This window comes from Dermacentor variabilis, unplaced genomic scaffold (assembly GCF_050947875.1).
Source record: "Dermacentor variabilis isolate Ectoservices unplaced genomic scaffold, ASM5094787v1 scaffold_12, whole genome shotgun sequence".
In the NCBI taxonomy this organism is placed as follows: domain Eukaryota; kingdom Metazoa; phylum Arthropoda; class Arachnida; order Ixodida; family Ixodidae; genus Dermacentor; species Dermacentor variabilis.
Window position 1 is genome coordinate 33,892,753 of NW_027460280.1, and position 24,934 is coordinate 33,917,686.

General features: G+C 47.4%; 1 protein-coding gene across 1 annotated transcript in view; it reads right to left on the minus strand.

Moving 5' to 3' along the window:
* Positions 1–23,466, minus strand: part of LOC142565778 (TWiK family of potassium channels protein 18-like) — a 199,977-nt gene extending 176,511 nt beyond the window's left edge. Inside the window, exon 1 of the mRNA XM_075676308.1 lies at positions 23,270–23,466. Within this exon, the coding sequence (XP_075532423.1) occupies positions 23,270–23,360 (91 nt within the window). The 5' untranslated portion in view covers positions 23,361–23,466. The remainder of the gene's footprint in view (positions 1–23,269) is intronic.
* Positions 23,467–24,934: the final 1,468 nt, after the last annotated feature.

Below are 24,934 nucleotides of genomic sequence, written 5' to 3' on the forward strand. Positions count from 1 at the left end.
ATTGGGTGGTACTTTCGTTGGATGTTGTTTACGTTTGGGAGTGCATTAGAATATTTTGTTATAAAGGCAGGCGGTCTGTCAGATTCTGGTGTGGGCTGTTTCTTCGCCAATTCCGACTGTCTCTCCAATCTTGACGCGGCATCATAAGCTCTATCGAGAGCAACTTGGGGATAGTTACATTATGCTAGCATTGTTTTAAGGTCATTTAGGTGGTGGATATAATCGTGATCTTCGATGCAGATTCTTCTTATTCGTGTCGCTTGTCCGACTAAAATTCCTTGCTTGCAGTACCGCGGGTGATGACTGTTGTAGTCTAACTATTGCTGGCTATCCGTGGGCTTCCGGTAAAGTGTCGTTCTCAGTTTTCCGTTTTCTATGTAGACTCTCGTGTCCAGGAAGTTGATCTGACTAGGAGAGTGGTGAGCCGCAAATTGAATACTCGGGTGAAAGCGACTGAAGTGGCTAATTAGGTCGGTTAACGCGCTTGTGCCGTGTTCCCATATTATGAATATGTCATCAATATAACGAAGATAGGTGTGGGGTTTTAATAGGTAGGATTGCAACAGGTCTGCTTCAAGCTGTCCTATGAAAATGTTCGCATACGTGGGAGCGAATGGTGTACCCATGCTAGTGCCGAAAATTTGCAAGTAGTGAATAGAATCAAATTCGAAATAGTTGAGCGTGAGAACTAACCTAAGGAGCGATAGCTAAACTTCAGTATCGTGCGCTTGGGGATTGATTGCGAGGGATTTAGAAACGGCTTCGATTCCTTCACTCATGGGTATGTTGTTGTAAAGGGCAGAAACATCCAAAGTGACTAGAATAGCGCGGTCAGAAAGGATTTGGTTGGCGTTGATGCCGTCTATAATTCGAAGGAAGTGCAGCGTGTCTTGAAAGAAAGATGGGAGGGTGGTGGGGATGTTTGAGAGGTGGTGATTTAAGAATTTAGATAGTGACTCAGTAGGTGTGTTGCTATTAGACACAATATGCCGACCTGGGATTTCTGCTATAAATATTTCTTCCACTGGAACTTTATGTATTTTAGGAAGAAGATACAAGCGGCCTGCTTTTTGTTCTTGGGCATCATGAAGCGATATTCAGATTGCCTGATTAGTTCCCTGGACAGGAGCTCCGTAATTGTGTTTTTCACAGTATTGCTGTAATCTGTATTTGGGTTAGAGTCGAGTTTTCTGTAATGCGTGTGGTTGCTCAGTTATTTAGAGGCCTCATTCTTGTACTTTTCTATAGGCCAGATTACGATACTGCTGCCTGTGTCTGCTGGTTTTATTACAATATCATTCCTTTTCACAAGTTCGTTAAGGATGTTGTGTTGAGCGGGGGACAAATTTTTTGCGTTTCCGGCAATGCCGCGCTGACTCTAGAATTTCCTTTGATATCAGCTTTATGCATAAATCCAGGTCTGGGCACTGTTCGCCTTCCGGTGTCCACGTGCTATAGGTGGTATAAGAGAGTATCTATCTTGTTTTCTTACGTCTGGTCTATAGAAAAAGAACTCCTTGATGCGCATGCGTCTTGAAAACTCTGTTATATCTTTGTGGAGCTCGTATTCGTTTACTGCATTGTTCGTCGGACGGAACGTTAGACCACGTTTCAGGAGATCAACTTCCTCGGAGCTTGGACTGTGGGATATGTCTATTACATTGCTGCAGTGATCTGAATACTCACCTGTAGCACTATCGGTGGAGCTACGTGCTGCAGAGGTTACATTAGTTTCTTTGGGTGGATCTGCAACTCTAATATCTTTGTGCTGGTATTTATCTAGTAATCTTTCCTCTCTACTTAGGACGAATTGTTCAACTTCTCTTCTTTCCGGTGCAGATAAATTTATGCTGTCGAGTTGATCAGCAATTATCATAAGTTGTTCCTTGCAGATGTTCTTCGAGAATACCAATAAGAGAGAGCGATGCATTTTCTAGGAAATCATTCCACTTCAATAATAACCTGGAGGGTAAAGAACCGAGGGCGCATCTAACCTTAATTCTGAGACCTTGTGTGATTTTCCTTTGTTTAATGCAACTAGAGTAAGTTTTTAGGTTAAATCTGTAATTTGTTTGCTTGGCGGCGAGTTTGCGGGATTGGAGAAAAGGGCGAGATTTGTTGTTGCGTGTGCTATCCCTAGTGCGTGGTAGTCATTTCTGTTTGGTTCAGGCAGACCTCCTGGGCGAAAAATCTTCAGGTGGTGTCTTTTTACGCTTAATTTTCGTATCGAGGCCTGCACCGATATCTGTCTGTGTATCTGTCTGCGTATCTGTCTGCGTATCGGTCTGCGTCTTAGTGTGTGTAGCTGTTTGCGTGAAGGCTTCGCGGGTGGTTGTGGGCTTCCGTATGCGTGGATGTTGTAAAGGTGGTGTTGGTTCCGCGTCCACTGTCTGTGTAGATGCTTCTTGGGTTCTAGTTTCGGTGGAACGTGCGTGCTAGCTGGTGTTGAAAATTTCAGGCGTGTGTTCCTGTGTTGAAGTTAACTGGGACGCAGGATTCATTGGTGTTGTAGGTTGCGTCGATTTAAAAGAGTTCCTGAGCCTGTACTTGATGTTGTTAGCCATTACCTCGACGCCCCCAAAAATTGGGGTGTAGTCCGTCCCGGGCGAGCAGAATGTCGGGGTCCTGGTGTATTTGAGCATGGTGGATGACATCGACGTTTTCGTGTTGGTTTCCAATGCCGAGAAGAAAATCATTGAGCTTACGTGTCCCTAATGCGTGAGCTAGGAGTGTCTGTGACTGTTGAGTAAGCGGCCTGTGTTTGTTTGCGATCCTGGGAAGTATAGTTGTCAGGGTGTTTTCTGCGTTTGGTCTGTTGGTGTGCAAATCGTCTATGAGCGTTTTCATGGCCTTAACTCTGTTGTCACCGGTGTTGTGGTGAAGGTCATTAGTCCCGCAGTGAATGACGAAATGTGTGATGTGCTGTGGTGCTGCGGCAATGAGGTTTCGGATGGTGTGTGTTGTGGCGCCGCTCTTAAAGCTAATGTGTGGTGAGTGTTGGCCTGGTGGAAAGTGTTCGTGCATATACTTGTAGTGACTGTCTCCAATTAGTGCTACGTGTGACACGGAAAGCAGAGGGCGCTCACCTTGTTCCTTCATCTTCCGTCGCAACAGGAACTTTAAAGACATGTTAGTGCACGCAAAAGTCAGCCAGCAGCATTCCCCCGTAATAAAAGCATGTTGTCACCCTAGGTGCAAAACCTGCAGGCACCTTCAAAGTGACATTAAAATGAAAAGCACCGCAGATAGTTATACACAGGAAGTTAAATCTAGCTTCACCTGTACGAGTTCGGATGTGATTTATATGCTTGAATGTTCCTTCTCTAAGAAACAATATATCGGTGAAACAGGACAATCAATGAACGTCAGATTAAACGGACATCGCGCGGACACAGCTAAAAAGCTTCCCAAAGCCGTCGCCGAGCATTTCGACCAACCAGGTCATAACTTTGATGAACTTAAACCTTGTTCTCGTTTTGCTCATCGTCCTGAATTTCTGTCTCCCGCTTTCCCCGTGTTTCCCAAGAGAAAACTAGAGTGGCACTGCGGGTACGTAGCCACAAAAATCAGCCAGTATTGGCATGAATGGAGAAGAATAGGTCGAAAACAATTATTCTATATGCTGGCATAGATTGGTATATGCCCAATTACAATTTTCCTGTCATAGCTCACAAGACAAGTGTTGTTCCGATGTATACATAATGCTGTAAAATTAAAAAAAAAAGAAAACGAGATAAGCCGGTGTCCTTGCGCAAATGCAAATGAAATGTTATCGTCGGTAGCCGATTAAGAAATTTTCTTGGCTCCTCTCTTTTAGACACCGTGTCCGCGTTTCGAGACATTTTCGTTGTTTTGGCACTGCGTCCTCGTTTTCTGTATTGCAATTTCTGCGCCGCTAACAGAGTAGACACGGATACACTTCACAACGATGAAGGCGGCGACATCGAACAGCATCAAAAACAGCGCTCCGTTGTTGCCTCTTTTTCACACTTTCGCATTCTATTGATGCCGACGATGAACAGGGAGGACGAGACACCGGACAGTGAAAGTCTGCAGGTGACTGGATGGGTATAGTGGCGGTGCTCGAATAGTGTATGGGTTGGAAGATAGCCTCGCTACTAACCGGGGTTCTGATGTGTTGGGAAGTGTGCGGAATGCCCTCAAGGAGCCAGCGCTGCGTCACTACTGCGCCAGGGATGCGAGTTCACGGCCCTCTAGAACTGCTGGTGAAACTATAACCGCGATGTAGGGACGTCTAGAGCGTTTCGACTGATTCATTCGGCGTCCGACCATATGTTGTAGCATGCATTATGTCGTGCGAATGTACTGTTGAGTGCATTAAATGGGTGAGTTAATAACTGTTTTTCCCTATTTAGAAACGTGTAGCGTGCCGTTTTCATCCAATGGATATGCATTTAAACATGACCGTTAACAGAGCATCTGTCGACGTATATGTTGACAGTGTATATCCCGAAAGGATAATGTTACTTCCCGCATAGTAGTAACGAAAAGTAAAAAAGAACACCGTGTTGCGTAATACGATTACTTGTGGGCGACCTTCTGCGAATTACGAGCCTGGATGTCCTTATACGCAACCACAGCACTGTAATTCTCACATATGCAGAGACCCTGAAAGTTCCGCATTGAAAAAAAGAAGCTCTATGTTGAGCAAGTCTATGCATTGTCGCGAAGTCGTTGCTTTTGGAAGACCTTGAGGTGGCTCGAGCAATGCTGGAGGCGGGCTACGGCATGTTGCAGTAATCACATCCCACGCTGCACACGTTTGCTGTGCAGTTGTAACAGCGTTCCAGACCAACCATTGGACCAACTTTATTGGGTCACTGAGTATGTGCCAATGTGTACACATACGCGCCGCTCTTTAACAAACCTCGTTCATGCCGACATGAGTCACTGTAAACGCGGGACTGCGTAGGTACCGCTGTTCGAAGACCATCTGTGACGCCTACTTGGAAGCACTGGGTATGTGCCACTCGGTCCGTGCTGGTCTTCAATGTACCTTTTGAATGCCAACTTGGGCATTTGCCAGTAGGTGATTGCCGCGCGTCAATGAACCTAACTGGCGCCAACTTGGGTAATTATAGGTGTGTGCCACTGGAATATGACAAAATGACGAAAAAGAGCACTTAAATTTATCCGATGCTGAGCGGATTCGAACCCACGTCACAAAGGTTCCTCGAGGTTAGCACCCCGACGCATTAGCAGGCTGTGCCACAAATGCACGGGGCATGTGCCGTTTTTTAATGAACGCCATTCACGCCAACGCTTTAGTAAGCTGCGCCATGAATGCAATGGGTGCGTGCAGCTCTTCTATGAACCTCTCGCCAACTTGGTTCACTGAGTATGTGTGCGACAAGCGAGAGAATAATTCTCAGCGTTCGCCGGTACCAGCGCGCCACGCTTTTTGTCTCGGAGACCAGGTGCACACTTCTCGGCAGTGCCACTAGATGGCGCCGTGTGTTCAGTAAAAAGCACGAGAGAGGAACCCGGTTGCCGCATGACGCGTTTCTCAGCGCTCGCAGGCACCGGCGGGCCATGCATTTCGGAGGCTACGTGCAGGCTTAGCGGCAGCGGTGCCTGATGGCGCCGCGTATTCTCAGGAAAGCACGAAAGAGGAGTCCCGCTGCACTAAACGTCTCATATATAAGTAGTTTCGACGGTGGCAATATTTTGTGTCGCTATATTGATGCAATGCTATCGCTTCACGGTTGACAGTCATCGTGAGGTGGGTTCCGCGACTTCTTTTTCTTTTTTTTTTCCTGCTAAAAGCGCAATTAAAACATTCTTCTCCTTCTTCCATATTTTGCTTCTTCGCAATTGTTCGTCAGTTCGGTTGCATTAAGATACTTTCCTTTGCGTCACTAAAAATTAAAGCCACTATTCACGAATTTGCCACAGAGAAGAATACAGGTGCGCAGACAAGGACATCGACGAAATGACGAAAAGAAAAATGCGGATCATACGCACTCTGGGAATCGGTGCTTTGCGAAACAATTTGCAGGTAGCTTGCTATCCAACACCGTTTGGGTTTGTGCAAAGCGTTACTAGATGGACCTATGCATTTGTGTAAGGCGAAAAATTGTGTGTTTGCGACGCGACCGTGTGAATGAAAGTTGCAGCAGGACGACAACGGTGGTGACAATTATGGCATCACAGTGATGGCATGAACATATATTTTTTTTTACTCTCCCGTGAAAAAAAGCGTCACAACATGTTTCCTTACTTGGTGCGATACTGAAGGTGGCCGAATGTGGCACAGTGTCTGCTTAGGTAAATGACTGGGGAATATGGGCCGATCACAAAGGCGATGCAGTCTAACACAGCGTCTCAAAGCGGTAGCTGCCACGAGGGAACGTTGGGAGACGCTGGCACGGTTTCGCTTTCATAAACGACTTGTTGCTATGCGACGTGACGCAAGCGGAAGACATAGTGAGGTTAGCTATTATTCTCGCGTTCCATTCATGCGTTTGTGGTCTAAAAGAAAGCCACGCGCGCGTACTCTCCCATGCGCGTTCTCACACTCGCCCCATACAACGTGGTGTACGTGCCAGTCGCCTTAAAGAACTAATCGGCGTTGACGCGAAAGATGTATGCGAGCGAGTGGTTAGAGCATTGGATTATAGCCAGCACCGGACATTCTTTTTTTTTATTATTAAAGAGGCCCCGAACGGTGCGATAATACCGCAACATACCTGTCTACCGCAAAGTGCCTACAGTGAGGAAAAGAATGCTTCGCATAGAAAGAAAAGAGCCGCACGCAGCTCCAGCACTGCCTGCATTTCGGTGGTTCCACATGTCAGGCCTTTTTAGATCTGTACTATCCAAAGCACTTGCGGTGACTAAAAGAGAAGAAAGAAAGAAAGAAAGAAAGAAAGAAAGAAAGAAAGAAAGAAAGAAAGAAAGAAAGAAAGAAAGAAAGAAAGAAAGAAAGAAAGAAAGAAAGAAAGGAACGAACAAATTCCGGATGCAGAGAAACCACAGCTTGAATATAAGCCGTCTCGACAAATTTAGGGAGGACGTTTTAAGGACGTCGCAGATTTGACCTTATTAGATTTCATCTTATTAGAACCACCGCCGTTTGCATGCGGCAAGCGGTTCATCTTGCTGTACCAAGAAACATGAGCGTTAAACGCGCAGGATATCCATGCACTAGAGACACACATGAGATAATTAGTCAGTGTCAGCATGCGGCTTTTATTCGTATAATGGCGCGCAGCCTGCCTAGCTTCGCGGAGAACGTGTGATGCATAATGACTGTAATCTGATGTCTCTTGAGGAGCATTCGGTGAGTGTAGAGAAAGTTGTTGAAAAGGATAAATAACACTCGCATTGTTCTGTCTTATTAATATTTTGGTCAGCTGAATTTTCGCCGAGAGAGGTGCACTTTATCGGATTCCGCAGCCGCCGTTCATTATAGCGCCTGAAACGCAGATGTCCTACTAACAAGCCAGCGCTACACGTGTGGCTTACCGTCTCTCTATTTTGCATGTCTCACAAATGGAACACAGGACACCTAATGAAAGTGTCCTTCCATCCGTTGAATCGCATCTGTTTTTGATCACTACAGGCTGAGCAGTCAATAAGAAAATAGGACACCTCATCTCTCACGCGTTGCATACATAGTGGCGGACAGGCAAATACTACGCTGGAAAGACTCCTCGCTGACATACGGACTGATAACGGCGCTGGCAGCATCCTACGTAATGCCACCACTAGAGGGAGTCCTTGCGTCTAACTATTTATAACGCAGAAACGTAGGGCCTAACTGAATCTAATAGAAGGAAAACTAAAGTTGGTTCCTAGAGGAACAAATTTAATATCTTTTACTAGCAGTAGGCGCTCACTATACGGCAGATAACAGCGGCGCAAGAATTTACCAAACTGAAATATAAGGCCTTCAATCAGCGAAGAAAAAAAATTTCGGGGCTAGATCGTTAGATATCCTGCTCGTTAATTTGGCGGCTCGTGGCACCGGTGGATTGCAGCACCGTGGCTTGTCAAGGTTCTTGCTTTGTTCAAGGAGCTGTCGGCGGCGACCTGTTTCGACACTGCAGACACAGAGAGGCTAAAAGAGGCCTAATCACCTCGTCGCAGATTGCTGCTCCCTCCACAACCACTATAGGCGGCAACGCGTCCGGAGGGATGCCGGTCTTTGTGAACATACCCCGGCTAGTGTTCATTGCAGGTCAAGTTGCTTAACACCTCGGAGTTCTTGTGAGGGAAGACTACTTTCTTGTGGGCTCGGAAAGGGAGATCTACTCAATTGAAGTTGAATGCAGCGAGTGTTACGCAAATGGGCGACGACTCCACGCTGGCTTAGAAAGATACATGTCGGCGTATGCTAACTTGTCTATTGCCTTTAGTCTACTCCCATAATTTAACAAGGTGGTTAGTATACGGTGATAAGTGAATTAATAAAAGAGGGAGAGAGGACAAAACAAAATAACAAGTACACGTAAATATAAAGACAAAGCTATTCGGTACAGAATACATTTTGAAGCTAGTAACAAGGAGAGATGAGCAGTTTTAGGGAGGCTTGGTTGCAAGATTGGGTTTTTCTCGCTCTTCCTCGATGTGCTTCAACCGCAATGATTGCTGTTGCCCAAGAACATCCGGCGTCTACACATATAGCCTTCGAAGTACTCAGAGTTCCCTTACGCCACTTATCCCGCGTCCAACGCACCACGCGCTGCATTATCCAGTATTGTGGCTACTCGTTGTGCATCGCTTACACCAGGCTTCGCGCGCGCCACTCGATCACCGACTACCTAGTGGCGCCTCAGGCAACCTCGCGTAAATTTTGGTGTTCCTGGCAGCACTTCACACATACGGTGATTGTGTGCATGCATATGTACAGGCAGTTAGGCACCGCGGCGTGTTGCTCAGTTCACGTTAGCAGCTCCCGCACTGCGCCTCTCTCAGCGAGGATTATGCCAATGGCCTGCGGCGAGGTCTCGTGACTCGCCGCGGTTGTTTAGTGGCTAGGTTTTGGGCTGCTAAGCCCGGAGGTCGCAGGATCGAATCCCGGCCACGGCGACCGCGTTTCGATGGGGGCGAAATGCGAGAACACCGTGTACTTACATTTAAGTGCACGTTAAAGAACCCCAGGCGGTCCAAATATCCAGAGTCCCCTTCCCCCCCCCCCCCCACTTCGTGCCTCGTAATCAAATCAGATCGTGGTTTTGGTACGTAAAACCCCGTAAATTTTTTGAGGTCTCGTAAAAACGCGCCATTCTGCTGGCTAAACCCGAGAAATTTGTAAATGATCAGATACTGACAGATTAGTAGACAATATCTCACATTAAAGGAACCGTTTCAGAACTTACTAGAGAGAGAGAGAGAAGGGAAGAAAAAAAGGCAGGGAGGTTAACCAGCCTGAGTCCAGTTTACTATCCTACACGTGGGGAGGGGAATGGGGAGTGAAAGAGAGAGAAACTTAGGTGTAGGATCTCTATAGTGGGGCACTCAAGTCTGTTGCCTTCAGGTAGTGAAAAAGCGCTCGAACTGCTTTCTGGGCTAATGAACTGTGAGGCCAGGCTCCCAAGATCTTTGCTTCCGTAAATGGCCAGTCATCTAGTCTATTCAAGGCACACTGGCGAGTCTCACGTTGTTTATCGAAGCGAGAACAGTGGCACAGAAGATGACTGACGGTCTCTTCACACTTGCACTTAGCGCACATTGGTGAATCCGCCATTCCAATACGATAGCTGTAGGAGTTGGTGAATGCTACTCCTACCCACAGCCGACACAGCAGTGTTACGTCACGTCGTGAAAGGTTCGCTGGTAATTTAAGTTTCAGTGATGGGTCGAGGCTGTATAAACGACACTTAGAGTTCTGTGGTGTATGCCAGCAACCTAACGTGATGGTACGAGCGAGACTGCGAAGCTCTCTTGCAGCGTCGACTCTGGATAAAGGTATAAGGAGTGTCGGTGAGCCAGCCTGGGCACGTCGGGCAGCGTCATCGGCGAGGTGATTACCAGCGATGCCACAATGTCCCGGCAGCCACTGAAATATGATATCATGTCCTCGTTAAGAAGCGCAATGACAGGTTTCGTTGATTTGTGACACCAGCTGTTCATAATTGCCTCGTTGTAAACTTCGCAAGCTCTGGAGGGCTGCTTTCGAATCACAAAATATTGCCCATTTGTTGGGCGGTTCTTTTTCAATGTATTCGACAGCAGCGCGAAGAGCGGCCAGTTCGGAACCTGTAGATGTCGTTACGTGTGAAGTCTTAAACTTGATGACGACCGATTGAGATGGTAGAATAATGGCGCCCGTACAATTTTCCGAGACGGAACCATCCGTGTAAACATGGATTCGGTTAGCGTATGAACAATGGAAAAGTTCCAATGTGATCTGCTTGAGAGCCGCAGTGGTATATAAGGCCAGCTTTCTTCACTATTCCTGGAACTCATTGATTCCTAGGCGTTATTATTGACAGAGACCTTTCATGGAGCCCCCACATCTCATACTTAAAGAAGAGGCTTACTTCTATCTCCCATATACTAATGTTTCGGTAAAACGTGGGGTACATCCGTGGCATCTATGTTTCAACTATACAGGACGCTCTTCCTAGGATACTTGCGATATAGCACACCAGTGCTGTCCAATGCTAACAAAACTAACCTCCATGTCCTACAGAGCATTCAAGGCCAAGCGCTTCTAACATGTCTGGGGCTACCTCGAGATGCTTCAACCGTGGCAACAATTATCACCGCGGGAGACCACCCAATAATGACCTATATAGCTATCGACGCACTCCGGGCGCATGTTCGCCATATATCCAGAGTCCCTGACCACCATCTCGCTCGCTTGCCTGAGGAAAGACCCAAGGCAGCGTTCTCCAGATCAATTGTGGCTAACCGGCACTCCTTGTCTTTGAGGCACTCACCCGCAACAGAACTTACTAAAATTGCAAATTGGCAGTGCTGTGCCTTTACCGACTCCAGCACTGACAATGCAGCGCACGTATGACAGGAAACGGACTTTTTCTCGTCGCTGCGTGCGAGGGCTTGCGTCCATGTGCGCGCATGCTCATTCATGCATCGTCACGCTGCGAGAAAACGGCGCACGCATCGCGTCCACTAACCCTTCTTTCTTGCCGGAGCAGGCGTGCCCCGGCACAAGAAACGGAGGAGAAAATACGACGACTCCTCTGAATGAGCTATCGCAGCAGCGTGCGCGTGCAGTGCGGTGAGCGGGCCCTCGGCACGCTGAGCCCGCGCGATCGCTCCTCGGAAAAGCCAATTATTAAGTTCCAAAAATGGGATTTGTTAGAGAGTCGCCGCCGGCGCGCCGCTGCCCGGCCTCGCGCGCGCACGCTCTCTCGGCCCGGAGACTTGTGCTCTCTGGTGTCGTCGTCTAAACTGTTTTCTGCGCCGGCGAAACAGCGCACCCCTATTGTTTCTCGAGCGTCGTGGAATGAGGGAACCGAGGAAGGAGCCGTGGTGCGGTGTAGTCGAGGAGCAAAGCCGGAGAACGGGGGAAAGGTGCAGCTGCGTTGGTTATTAGAGGACGCCAGGTGTGTTCGATTGCTCCGCGCTGCCTCGGCAGATCGCGGAACCCTGCGGGCGCACTATACGGCTGCTGCTGCGGGCTTCGATGGCGTCATTACGTCTTTCTTGCTTCCCGCAGCGAGTCTTGGGGGGGTTTTCTTCTTTGGCTTTCTTTCCCAGGCGCGTTTCATTTCGCCGCCGCATTCGCCATCCCACCCCCGCTCACTTGCGCCGCTCTACTGGTGCTGTTGCATAGAATGCCTGCTGCGTTCATAGTATCACTCGCGAACTGCTGCGATATCGCTTCTCCGTCTTTTTGTCTAGTCTTATTACCGACGTGGGTTTTCTTTTTTTTTTTTTTGCTTCACTCACTGTTTCATCACTCGCTCAGTTAGATTCCCATACGGCCCAAATGGTGTAGGCCAAGTCAGGGTAGATCGTTGGAACGTCGCTTTAATTTAGGACAAAGGCGTTTGCTTGCTCGCTTCAAGAAAATAAACAAAAAGCCTCTTATTCTGAAGTGATCACCGTCGAATATCTTTATATGTCCTGATGTCTAGCTAAAAACGCCGTGGCGCTGGTGTTCGTCAGATGTCAACCGCCGCAACGAAGTAAACGCCAGGACGTTGCGCGTTCAACTTAAACAGTGGTGATCGGCACGAATCGATAGTTCATGCTCGCTGTGTTTCACGTGACGTTAGCCGTGCACTCGTCTTTAGTCTGTTTCTGAGCTTGATCAGGGGGGGGGGGGGGGGGGGGGGAGGGCTTGCAATCGCAGACTTGGGCTGCTATGCACTGTTGTACCAGTTCCTGCTGGCGAGTTCGAACGGGTCAGTTTCTTGGAATTCGCGTTAAATGACGGTGACATGAAAGCAAAAAAATAAAAATAAATAAACAAAAAAAGAAGGAACGGGCAGCACTTCTCATAAAGAAAGGATACGTAATATCCTCTGAATTCATGCTTTGACGGGATAGCGTTAAGGGCCCGTTTCGCAAAAAACCCGGGTTCAGCGTCCGGCGTCGGCGCTGGGGATCCGGTGAACGAAAATTGCGGATGTATTATATACGGCACTAAAGTTCTTCTATCACTAAAGTTGATCATACCTTGTCTTACATTCTCTACAAAGTTAGTCCTAGGAATTTAGAGAATGACAGCCCACAAACAAATGTCATGAAACAAAAGACAGACAGCGCATGCCTAAATATAAAGAGCGGCACACGCACGAGGCCGTGTTTCTACCAGAAAACTCGTCTTCGTGCATAGCGTTCGCTGCTAGCGTTTCTCGGTAAACATTACGGTTACATAGGACGCAGTTGCCGGAAAGCATGAGGGGCAGCCTGCGATCTTTGAACGCTATCGCATTCCACTCTTAAAGGCGAAGCTTAAGCCTCCTCCAAATTTCTTTCTCATTGTTTATTCCTGTTTTTTATTTATATGTGTATCTTACAGCGCTGTGTCGAGTAGCTGTCTGGCTTTCCGCTTCTTCATCGCCTGCGTTGTGTAGCAGTGTTTTTTTTCCTTTTATATAGCTCTTTCTCTAGAGACGTCTTTTCTCGTTCGATTAGGGAGGCCAGTTTGGGGGATCTCAGGCGGCGCACCACCCAATGCACCTATAAGGGTCCAGCCGGACGAACGCGTTGTCGCCCGCCTTTTGTGCTGGCGACAGACTCTCCTAACTTTCCAAACTGTTCAGTGGATGGTACGCGAGGTGCCCGGGGAAAGTGCGCGCCGGAGGCACCAAGAGAAACGGACTTTTTTTATGACAGCGAGTGCCGCTCGTAAAAAAGTTGTGCAATTTTCAAGTGCTTAAATTTGCAATTAGTGTAACTAACCGTCAAATAAACCGAATCAGGAAGATGTATACCGAACTCATGCGTGCTAGCACCATCTGCCCGGCTCGGAGGAAGTAGCAACAGCATTCTACGCTACAGCCATTTCCATTGATGACAATTGTTTACGCTGCGGTATGTTGCGTTTTATGCACGAAATTGCACGTCTTCCTTTTAGTAGCCCCCTGGTGCAAACATTCAATGCTGTCGGTCCGCAAGTCACGCTCTATTCTTCTAACGATACACCCCACAAACACTATATTATACCTATACACTTGAGGTCATGTACGTACCTGTAGTATACCGCACAGCGCAGAACGAACAAACAATTCAATAACTTTTAATCATTATGGTAAATTGAACGAATACTAGTTAATTTTTCTATTTACTTTCTGAGCGTGACAATTGGAGATAAACACGCGGATCAGCAAGAACTTAGATGACATGTGGACAAACAGGACAAGGGCAAGAGTGTGCTTTCTTTTTTTTGTGTACTGCGAGGAGTGGTTACCAACTAGGAAACGAGCTGAACGTGTCCGTCCGCTCGCAATAATTTCGAGCTATTCTCGGGACACATTAAAAGCATTACGTGTCAGTGCGGACAATCGGGGCAGCGATTTCATACCGAGCGCACTAAACACTAATTTACGGCTGGCTTCTAGTGCGATCAATCGTTGTATGAAATGGGCTGAAAGTGTCTATCCCAGAACCACGCACGTGGTAAAACGCACAGTACAGGTAGAAAAGAAAAGGATTTGATAGGGTTTCTGCTACGACTTTGTTCTCACGCATGGCGAAATTTGTCGCCTCATTCGCTGATAAATAGAATTGGCAAGAAAAAAAAAAAAAAAACGCCCGCCTTTTTCCGGGGGTTACGCGTTTTGTTTTTTACAGTGCGCTCTAAACCGAAGCGGTGAATCTGTCCCTGATAGCGAGCAGTGTTTTTATATTCCAAGTTTAGTTACAATACGGAACGTCGCTTATGAATATAACGTGGCTAAACAATCCAAACATTGCGCCAAGAACAGGCAGAACTCTACGAAACTTAGATAATATTTCAAACGTGAGGGGGGCATGGTGGCCTGGTATTTATACAGCGCTGAAAAAATAAACGACCGCGTCTCGGAAGACAAATAATGCCGCAGTGAGTTAACGGAGTTGGTGTTGCCGACCGAAATTCCCAGGATGGTCGCAAAGCTAGTGAAAAAAAAGGCAACTCGAAGAATATAAAGAAGTTTAAAACGAAAGTGAACTACATAAGCCATGCACTCTTATTCGCGAGCGGAGAGGAGGATTCGCAGGAAGATGAAAGACGGCCTGGGCTTCATATATATTGCATGAGCAAACTCGGTCTATTTCGCCACGCGCTGTTTACATTGTCACTTGGGATGTAGAGAAAACCTTGTTCTTGCGAAAGATAAAAAGCAGGCGCCCCTTGACGTGTCTTTGGGATGAAGTTGAGCACAGATCTGCTATAGTATCAATTGCCATCTCGATGTATCCTTTTGAAAGATAAAAATATTGTAAATGTTGGACAACGAGATCATCTCATTGTTTTCTTTATGAAAGCGGTACAGCGTGCCAACTTCATGCGGAAATCTACCGTCCTTTGTTTCTTTTTCCATTTTCGTTGGGGTGCGCGCTATTCTGCGCGAAAGTTATCTTGCTTCTCATTTGACGAAGAGTGTTCGTATAGCGTTTGAATATTTGATAGTATTTGTATGTTTGATGTAAGAAGAAGTGCTATCATGTCACCAAGATTGTTATTCTGCAATATTTACTCACTCTTTGAAAAAGTGACGGTGAACCACTTATTTTGTTGAATTCCGCACTGAGCTGCTGCCGTTGCCGCTTATGCGTGTGTATAGTCAGCTGTTGACGTATACATATGTTACTCGAAACCTTCTATTGTCCCGTAAGGCTTCTTTCGTTCTTCTATCATGTCCGTAAACATGTCCATGAATACAATCACTAATTGAGCTACCGCGGCTCAATTGGCAGGGCATCGCACGCGTAATGCGAAGCCGTGAGATCGTACCCCACCTGCGGCAATTTGTTTTTTCATCCAGTCTCATTTCCATTAATCTATCATTCCTTTAATTCAATTAGTAAGTACAAGTAATCTCCCCTATGTTGTCCTTGGCGTCATTGTTTGTTGGCTTCTTATGATTAATAAAAATCGGACCCCTCAGTTAACCCCCTTCCTTCTCGTTTCTGACGCATGTTACATGGCGTGAGATGCGTTCCTTTTTCAACTTATGTCTGTTTCATTTTTTTTCTATGGCATTTATTTTTCCACTGGTCGGCTTATGATTCAGGGTACAGCAATATTTTACGACAGATGGCGGCATATTGCGCTATAGGTAGCAAGCACTGACATTGAATTGCAGCCTTCGCCTCCAATTTTGTTCAGCAACTTGCCTTATTAACTAATCTGGCCGTGGGACATTGCGATCGTGGACATAGCGATAGCACGCCAAGTGCTAGCGTTTTCGCAGAATGTGCTAGGTCCGATGAGACTGTGACGACAGGTGACAGTGCATCTATGACAACGACCATAATCCAGGGTGGCCAGATTGGGCTATTAATAGCCAAATTGGGCTGCTTTTTATGCGGGTTGGCGTCGAAAGTCCCGAGTTGGCTACATGGCTATATTTGGGCTATTTTTGTCTTGAGGACTTTCGAGTCCCGAGTTCGAGAGTAGTATAAATCGGTCGACTTATGCATTGGCGTCCAACTTCCCTCTGCCCAATGTTTTGCGTATGTAGATCCTTGGGAAATACTGGCACATACCCTCTTCTTGATTAGCCCAGACGCGGTGCCCTCCGATTGGGCAAGTTCCTCGCATGATGCCTCGTGCGGGTGCAACGCTTGCAGGTGCACCTGGCTACTCGTCCCGCGATGAACCCTGCCTGTTGTTGCTCAAATGCGACAAGGCAAGCGACTCACGGTGTCAAAGTGGAAGGAAAAGGGCGCGCTACTTGAACGTGGCCAAGTCGCCGCGACAATACAAACAAACTAACCCCTTCCGGGTCTTGGGCGAGCCGAGTTCCTCCATGCGCTTCTGGCAAAAGAAGGACAGGCTCAGCTCGTCAATGTGACTTTGCAAAGAGCCTAGTTTTATCTCGGTGCTTAGCCGTGCTTTTGGAAGATGGCAGCACACAATCCTTGGAACAGCGCAAGCAGAAGCTATATTTTTTTGGGAGGTAAAACATGTTGGTAACTGGGGTCTTTTTTTTAAATTATGGGGCTTTACGTGCCAAAACCACTTTCTGATTATGAGGCACGCCGTACTGGAGGACTCCGGAAATTTCGACCACCTGGAGTTCTTTAACGTGCACCTAAATCTAAGTACACGGGTGTTTTCGCATTTCGCCCCCATCGAAATGCGGCCGCCGTGGCCGGGATTCGATCCCGCGACCTCGTGCTCAGCAGCCTAACACCATAGCCACTGAGCAACCATGGCGGGTAACTGGGGTCTTTAAAAATAGTTCGGTCATTTTAGTCACAATTCAGGATAATAGCGTGGCACGGAAGAGGTAAGTACAGCACATGCAATTATTGAATCATTTATCATTACAAGGCTGACATACCGTCTGATAGTGCTTGTAATATGTCTGCGTAAGGCATCCGTGCATTCCATCAAGCTAGTTAAGTGGTAGCTGCTGCACCTGGCGCGTTAATGTGTTCTTCTTTAGAAACCATCTTGAACTCGTTGTGTCGCGTGTCCCGTGCTCCTGGGTCACATTTGCGAAAAATTACCGCCCAAGCACTCCGTACAGATGGTTAACCAGCGAAGCTGAAACGTGCGGCCCGGGTGTTTACCACTGGGTTAAACCCGAGGAATCAGTAAACGAAGGCTTGGTCGACTGCCGGATCCTCGGTACGCAGTTGCTGCTTGTGCTCGGCTGCGCGAGCCTGCTGTTGTGACAGGGCTGCAGCATCGGCGTGGTGTAGACGAGCTCGTTCCCGGTTCCGCTATCAGCGTTGCTGATCGAAAGCTGCCTGCTCCTCAGGAGTACGTATGACGCGTGGCCTACCCATTGTGGAGCCGGAGAGAAACTGCTGCGCGCTCGCTTGGCTGCGAGGGAGAGCAACGACGTCAATATTAGAGACATTTAGCCTGTCCGCTATTCCGGCAAACGGGGGCGGTTTGGGAGGGTTGCCGGATTTGCGGGGGCGTAAACGTGTGCGGCCGGAGCGGTGCAGCAGCCTGGTGGCGTAGTGTTCAATCAGACAAACACAGAGCTAAAACTGCAGTAACCCACTATATCCTGCTTCGGCGCTGATGCAAATTTTCGGCAGCGGCGTAATTGTGAACACAATTACGCCGCTGTCGAAACTTTACACCAGCAGCTAAGCAGAATATAGTAGCTAGCTTTGTACTTGTGTGGTTGAGCTTTGCGCAACCAGCTGGCGCCACCAATCTGGCCACTCACGTTTACGCCCCCCCCCCCCCCGCTCAACCGGTAAACCTCCCACGCATGCCGGAATTCTGGACGCACTAAAATTCTCTATTGGCGCAGCTTATCCAACACCACCTAGATAGCACAAGGCCTCTTCACTCCGATCCATTACATCGTGTTACGTGGCCCGACTACACACAGAATCTAATGGGGATGTTCTCGAGTAGGCAACAGTGATTTTGACGTCACTGCTTTCATCACACCAGCCTCGTCAAATTTCGGGCCTGGTAGCGTGACGTCATGAGTCGGAGTAAACAGGCCTTGCGCTATCTAAGTGGTGTTGGCGAATCGTGCGCCTCTCTTTCTCTTTTTTTTTTCGCGCATGCGCATGGGGTTGCGCCGGAAGAGTTTTCGGCGTACAGGCGACCGACAGACGGACGGACGGATGGACGGGGGAATCGGCCAGCCATATAGAGCTTCGCTCTAATAATGCGTCGTGTGTACTTCTCCTGCAAGCTCAACCATTTCTCAAGCCGCGCGCGCACATTATCGGGCTCATTCTACTTGACTTGGCTCCGCGTACTCGTGTGCCTTATGTAGACAAGTCCACGTGTCGAAACGTTGGCTCCCGTTTTTACCTTATTCGCGTTTTGCTCATCATTATGCATTAAAATTAAATTAAATTTATTATTTATTTAACAATACTGTAAGCCTTTGCACAGGCCCAAACAGGAAGCTTGTGGATTGTAAAAATACACATGAGCATCGAAAAAACAGAAAAAAAGGAAAAAAAAGAGAGAAATATAGAAAACACAAGAAAACTGCCATACAACAACACTGGTATTCAACACAAGACACTTTCTTTGTTTTTCATGAATCAAGGAATAACAAAAGGTGCTCAAAGCAATTGCAATACTAGTCGTATAACATTCTTGTAGTTATCGGGGGTCAATAAAACACCACTATTCAGCACATTGCAATATTTACATTTGAAATCGTAAGGCTGTATACAATCACACGCGCACTAGTGTCCAATCATTCAACCAACTCATTATCTGTAAACTACGCGCTCAAATACTTTCATGAGCAACCAAAATATGGCTCCAATTTCGCGACAAAGCCATCCACAGAATCTGATTCTACAATTTCTGTGGGAACGCATTCCAGATTTCGATTGCCCATGGGAAATATGAATATCTAAACGTTAAAAGATTATGGGGTTTTACGTGCCAAAACCACTTTCTGATTATGAGGCACGCCGTAGTGGAGGACTCCGGAAATTTCGACCACCTGGGGATCTTTAACGTGCACCTAAATCTAAGTACACGGGTGTTCTCACATTTCGCCTCCATAGAAATGCGGCCGCCATGGCCGGGATTCGGTCATTATGCATTGATCAATGGCTTGTGACTAGTCGGGAAACCTATGAATGTTTAGACCTATACTGTACACCATGAATATACTACATTCTGGAGGCCTTCTGCATGCGCAGTACTTTCGGGTGACACTTTCATACACCATGTATTAACGAAACTCTGCACGAAGTAGTCACGAGGACGTAATTAGCACGTATTTTGTTGACCAGTAAAGCGTGATCGAACAATGTATGGATGGTAAGCCTAAAGTGACCAGTTTCGGGATATCATCTATTGTTCTGTGCACTTTTTAACTCTAACATGTAAAAACGTTTTCTGTACAGTTCACTATGCTCAGTAACTAATGGCAGGCAGTTGTTGAGCCGACCTCTGGACGTACCGAGGCTACAAATAGATAGATAGATAGATAGACAGACAGATAGATAGATAGACAGACAGACAGACAGACAGACAGACAGACAGACAGACAGACAGACAGACAGACAGACAGACAGACAGACAGACAGATAGATAGATAGATAGATAGATAGATAGATAGATAGATAGATAGATAGATAGATAGATAGATAGATAGATAGATAGTACTTGTGTACAGTACTGATGGTGAGCTCGATGCAAATTACTGGATTTGCCTATGATGGGATATCTCCACTCTGACATTTCTGCAGCACGAAAGTATCCGCTGTTGAATGCACGTAAAGCGCACGTAAAACACGGATAACGGAAAGAATGAAAGCATACAGAGTGCTTGAACGCTAAGAAGGATGAAGGAGAACACGAGGGGGAGAGATGCTCGATGTCGAAGAAATATACTAAACTAGGGTCTGTATTCGAGCTATTCAGTACGGCAGCATTTTAAGGCAGGTAAAGAGCAAATAAATCAAAGGACAGCGAAAGAAGGAGGACATATAGTCCATCCATTATTTCCGCTTTACCTTTACCTGCCTTAGAATGTCGCCGTACCAACTAGCTCGGATGCAAAGCCTAGTGTATGCTATAGCAGGCATTTTTTCTGTGCTTTGACTTGAATATGTTGATAAAGTGTTATACGCACGAATGTTTTGAATATGCATACAAAAGCTGCGAAAGGCATCACAGCGGTCGTCAGGACACTCGCCCATACCTGCAGTAACATACTCTAGAAATAAAATATCATGGCGAGATGCCTTCCATATGATGCAATCAAAGCCCGTTTTCTTGTTATTTGCCAAAGCACACTGCTGAGTTAGCTTCCCACTTGTACTATGTGGCGCAAATAGAAAACAGTCTTGATGCCGCCGAGGCCTTTGTATTTAGCACACGAACACGCTCCTCGCCCCATCATGTAAGCCTTCAATGCTTATACAAATAAGGAGCAATGCACACTCCTGTATTTAATTTGCCGTTTTGCTGAACACACCGTGCGGTGCCGCCAGCCATGCAGAGGTACAAGTGATGTGCGCGCCCGCGCTCACCCAGCATATCGGTCTCACACAATGCCATCAATGGACGCAGGTACGAAGCAGACTAATGGCACCACAAGGTTTTAGCTTCACAAGCTGCTCGCAGTCAAACGTCTATTTATGCATCCTGCCTATATGTGCGTTAGTGATGGTTCTGTTTAAGTACGCTCGAGGGCATAACAACCCAGCGCGCAAACAGCCAATCGCCTGAACACTACTTATGAGCTTCTTTAAACCTCGCGCACTTTTTAGTGCGAAATCTCTACTTGGCTCATTGGGCGTTTTGCCAGTGTCCGGCGGTGGTGCTACATTTAATGATAGGAACGCTAAAATGTGAGTATAGCATGAATGAGATCGATGTAGAGTATAGAAAAAGATCATAATGTATGGAAAGTGGTTATGTAGACATATCCAGGTATAATGAACTTTGAGATTTGAAAGAAAATTTGGAATACGTTTGCCCGTAGGCGGATTCGAGACAAGTCCACCCCGAGGAAGCTTTGCAGTGAAAGCCAGGGGCGTTACCTCTACTCTACACCAGCAGGTGTTCACGGCGAGGCGAAGGAACACCGAGTTCGCGCGGCGCACCTAGTGGTTCGTGACGCCGCAGAAGAGGGCTCACCACTTGTATATTGACCCTTTTCACGGGGATTCCGTGGGCGCTGCCATGTTTGATTACGTGGTGACGCGTCAGTTGCTTGCCTAAGGTGCCTCCGTCGCCTCTGTGTCTACAATGGATGTACAGGACGCCGGTGCGGTTCTGCAAACCTGTGTTTCGACGAATATCGTATACGGTGAACGGGTGGAGGGCACGCGAACGTTTGGCTACAGCTTCAAAGGACATGCAAGCGGTTTCGCAACTTATTACGCTTTGTCCAAACGGCGCAAGCAGCGTATTCGGCGCTTTCAGTAAAAGCGGGGATAAAATGTGTTCCCAGCTATCATAACTTTCCGCTTATGAATTGAATCAGTATCAGTGTGTTTAGCTCTTCGGTCTTTTAAGCACATGCTTGTCACTTTTCTAAGTTCCCCGGCGGTCACTATCTGACTGTTTATTTTCTGCCTTATTGCTCGCGGGTGGGCTCAGTTGCGATGGATTTGTTCTTGTTGGGCACAAAGCTTGTAACAGATGTTCTGTACGTTGTAATAGCTTGTAGCAGGTAAGTATTCTCGCTAGTCACTCGCTTACTGTGTACACCATTACAAAACGTTCAGCTTCGAACATAGTGTGCTGTCGGTGTAGTCGCCGTCATCCATGCTTCGGCGCATCGATTCAAGTGTACGCACGTTCACTTATTCTTGATACGTTGGCGATAGACTGGGCGTAAGTTTGCGTCGGAATTGTGGTGGATGTGGGTAGATTACGTGTGAGAAACTTGCTATATGCCAAGAAGCGGCGCTACTGTATTTGTCGCCGTATAGCGAGTGGTACTCACTCGTGCAGACGTTGTGGGGTTGAAGTCCTTTCCTTCGAGGTTAGCGCTATAATGCTGGCGGATGCGTGAATTTTTTTTTCTCCTCGAGGGAATAAGTGCATCAAGAAGAGCCGGTAACACAGGTAGCCCTTATGTAGCATTGGTCCGTAAAATTGGACACAAAGATTCATATTCCATTCCTTAATATGCCAGTCACGATATTCGTAGCCAACTAATACACACGTTTTCACTCCACTGCTCCATATTTTGCAGCATGAATGGCGCACAGTGTGTTAGCGAAAACCAAGTTGCATTTCCGGCAGCTGATCGCACAGAAGCAGGACCAAGGAGGTAATGGTTTTGTATTCGTGCGCTTTCGCTGAGGCAACGTGCGGCGCACCGCCGAAAGCGTCATCTCGTTTCTCTAGAGTAAACTGCTCTGCGAAAAGGGTCAATAAAAGGAGGCGTGCGTTGTCGTGTCTCTGTTCTGTTTTGCAAAATGGATCCAGGAGCATCTACCTCGGCGCCGCCGGCGAAGCCACTTGGTTGGCCGTGGAAGTACGCCTCGAAAGAAGCAAGGGCCTAGCGCAATGGAAACTACTTCGGGAAACTACATTAGGAAACGAAAGTGAATCATTACAGTTTTCCAATGTAGTCTCCCATGTAGAGTCCCATTGTGTTCCCTTTAGTGCTTTCACAGTAGCCTCCGGAAGTGTTGCGGGCTCCCCATTTTTTTGCAGCTCTGTATTATTAAACTTCCAGCAGGCATCTATATGGAACGAACGCGTTGTTTCGCGATACGCTCTCCAACTTTTTGGTTGAAGGCTCCGCGTTTAAGTCTACTGTTATAAAATTAGTTACTAATTCTTTGCAATTCAATTCGTTCGTCGCCATTCGTTCATCACGCCGTGGTACAGGCGCGGCCCAGTGCGACATGTAAAGAAACGACATCCGGCCTATGGTGGAGCCAACGAACTTGCATTTCAAGCCGAGCATTTCATCCACTGCGTCCCGGCCACTTTGCGCAAGCGAAGAGATAATGCTAGCATTGGGCGACGGCAAAAGTTGTCTTGATGCGAAAGCATCAAATGGCCCATTGAGAAAAAAGTCGGCGTCTGTAGCAGCGAAACGGTACTTGGTTGCTACGCCACATCACGAGCGCGTCTCGACCGAGCGGAGCGGGCGAAACCGAGCATAGCGGGCGAAACGGAACACTTGCTGCCGCGATTGCGCGCCAGGTGTTGCGTGAGCGGAGAGGGCATCGCCACGACGTGCCTTTCTCTCACCTCCACTGGGCTTAGCTGCTGCGCGCGCCTGCCGGCCTTGGTGGCTGTTGCAGCTCCCTCGGTCTCTCGTCGAGCAGGACGTCGGTGGCATGCGGCGTTGGCACGGCAGGCAGCTGCTGCTGCCTGGCTCGGGCAGCACGTACAGCTATGGAGCCTGAAGCATCTACATCGGCGGAAGCCGCAACCTCGGCAGTAGCGAAACGTGGCCGTCCAAGCCAGTGCACCGCAGAGGAAGTGAGGGAGCGGATGAACGCAGAGAGAGAGAGAGAGAGAGAGAGAGAGAGAGAGAGAGAGAGAGAGAGAGAGATTGTGATTGTGAAGAACGCAGGAAAACGAGCGAAGAGGCAGAGGCATGTCGCTACGAAGCCCTCTCCCCTCACGCGATACCTGGCGCACTAAGGCTACAGCAGGCGTTCCGTTTCGCCCGTTCTGCTCCGTCTAGGCTTGTATGTGCAGGCCGAGTTCATCAGGCGCCGAATTCAGCCATAACACAATGCGTGCATGCGCACTGCCTTTGCGTTGGAAATCGACGCGCTTAAAGTACTCGACCACGTATTACAGTGCAAACGCAGAAACTGCAAAAAAGTAGCCGTATCAATTTAATCGCAAAACTCTATAACCAACCCTGCAGAAAAGCTCGAAAACAATACTCACAGCGCAAAACTCGAAGGACCGCTCAGCGGCGTTCAATTGGACATGAATGCTTTCGCATTCACAACTCATGAGAAGTGCCTAGGGGCCTCGGGTTTTTGTTTTGTCGCTCTTATCTTGGTTACCTGACCAGAGTGCCTGACCGTGAAAATCCACGCTTTGTGCGTTTGTCGAGATGCGGTAATTTGATTTCCCTCTATGAGTGGTCTGTCCCGACAAAGGAGGGTTCGCCAAAAATCGGATTGTAGGCTTACTCAGCAAGGGCAACCTTGTCATTTAGGCTCAATAGCAGGGCTTGTCTCACGTGTCCTGCTTGTAAATAGATGACGCTGCAAACAACACGCGCCTTCAGCTGCTTACCGGTTCCACGATACTTCAGCTTGTGTGGGGTAGCTCCTAGCGTTGTCTACGAGATTCTAGGACACATTCCGGCGGCAGTGTAGTTCACTCAATATTTTAAGGCTATGCCGGGGGTTGTTCTCCAGATCACGTTGTATTCTTTAAAGCTATCTAGGAGTCGCGGGCTCATAAATGTTGTTCTCAATAATTAAAGTAATGGTATCGAGTCACTTCAGCTTACAGACTACTTCTGACACAAATTAGACGAAAGAAGCAACCCACGGAAATCAAATGATCGTTTCCACTTACGAGCGATCATCTATTCCGCAGCGCATGACGTTCCATTCGTCACACGTCTCCTGACGTCATTAAAAAAGTGCACTTTTCGGATGCGGCATTCTTGTATCATTGCTCTCCCGGTGAAACTACTTAGGCAGGGGTGAATGTCCTCTGCCGGCCGAATTGTGTTCTGCGTCAAGAGTACCATTAATTTCTTGTCTAAACGTGCGTGTCCAAACCCGCAGCAGCGAACACACCACAGTGCCACTTTCTCGATGAACATATTTCCTAAATATCGGAATAATAATCAATAGGAAAAAGAAAACATGCACGCGCGTACGTTTTTTAATCATTTTAAATTCTAAGCAAACAGTGTAACCAATACGGAGTGACCTA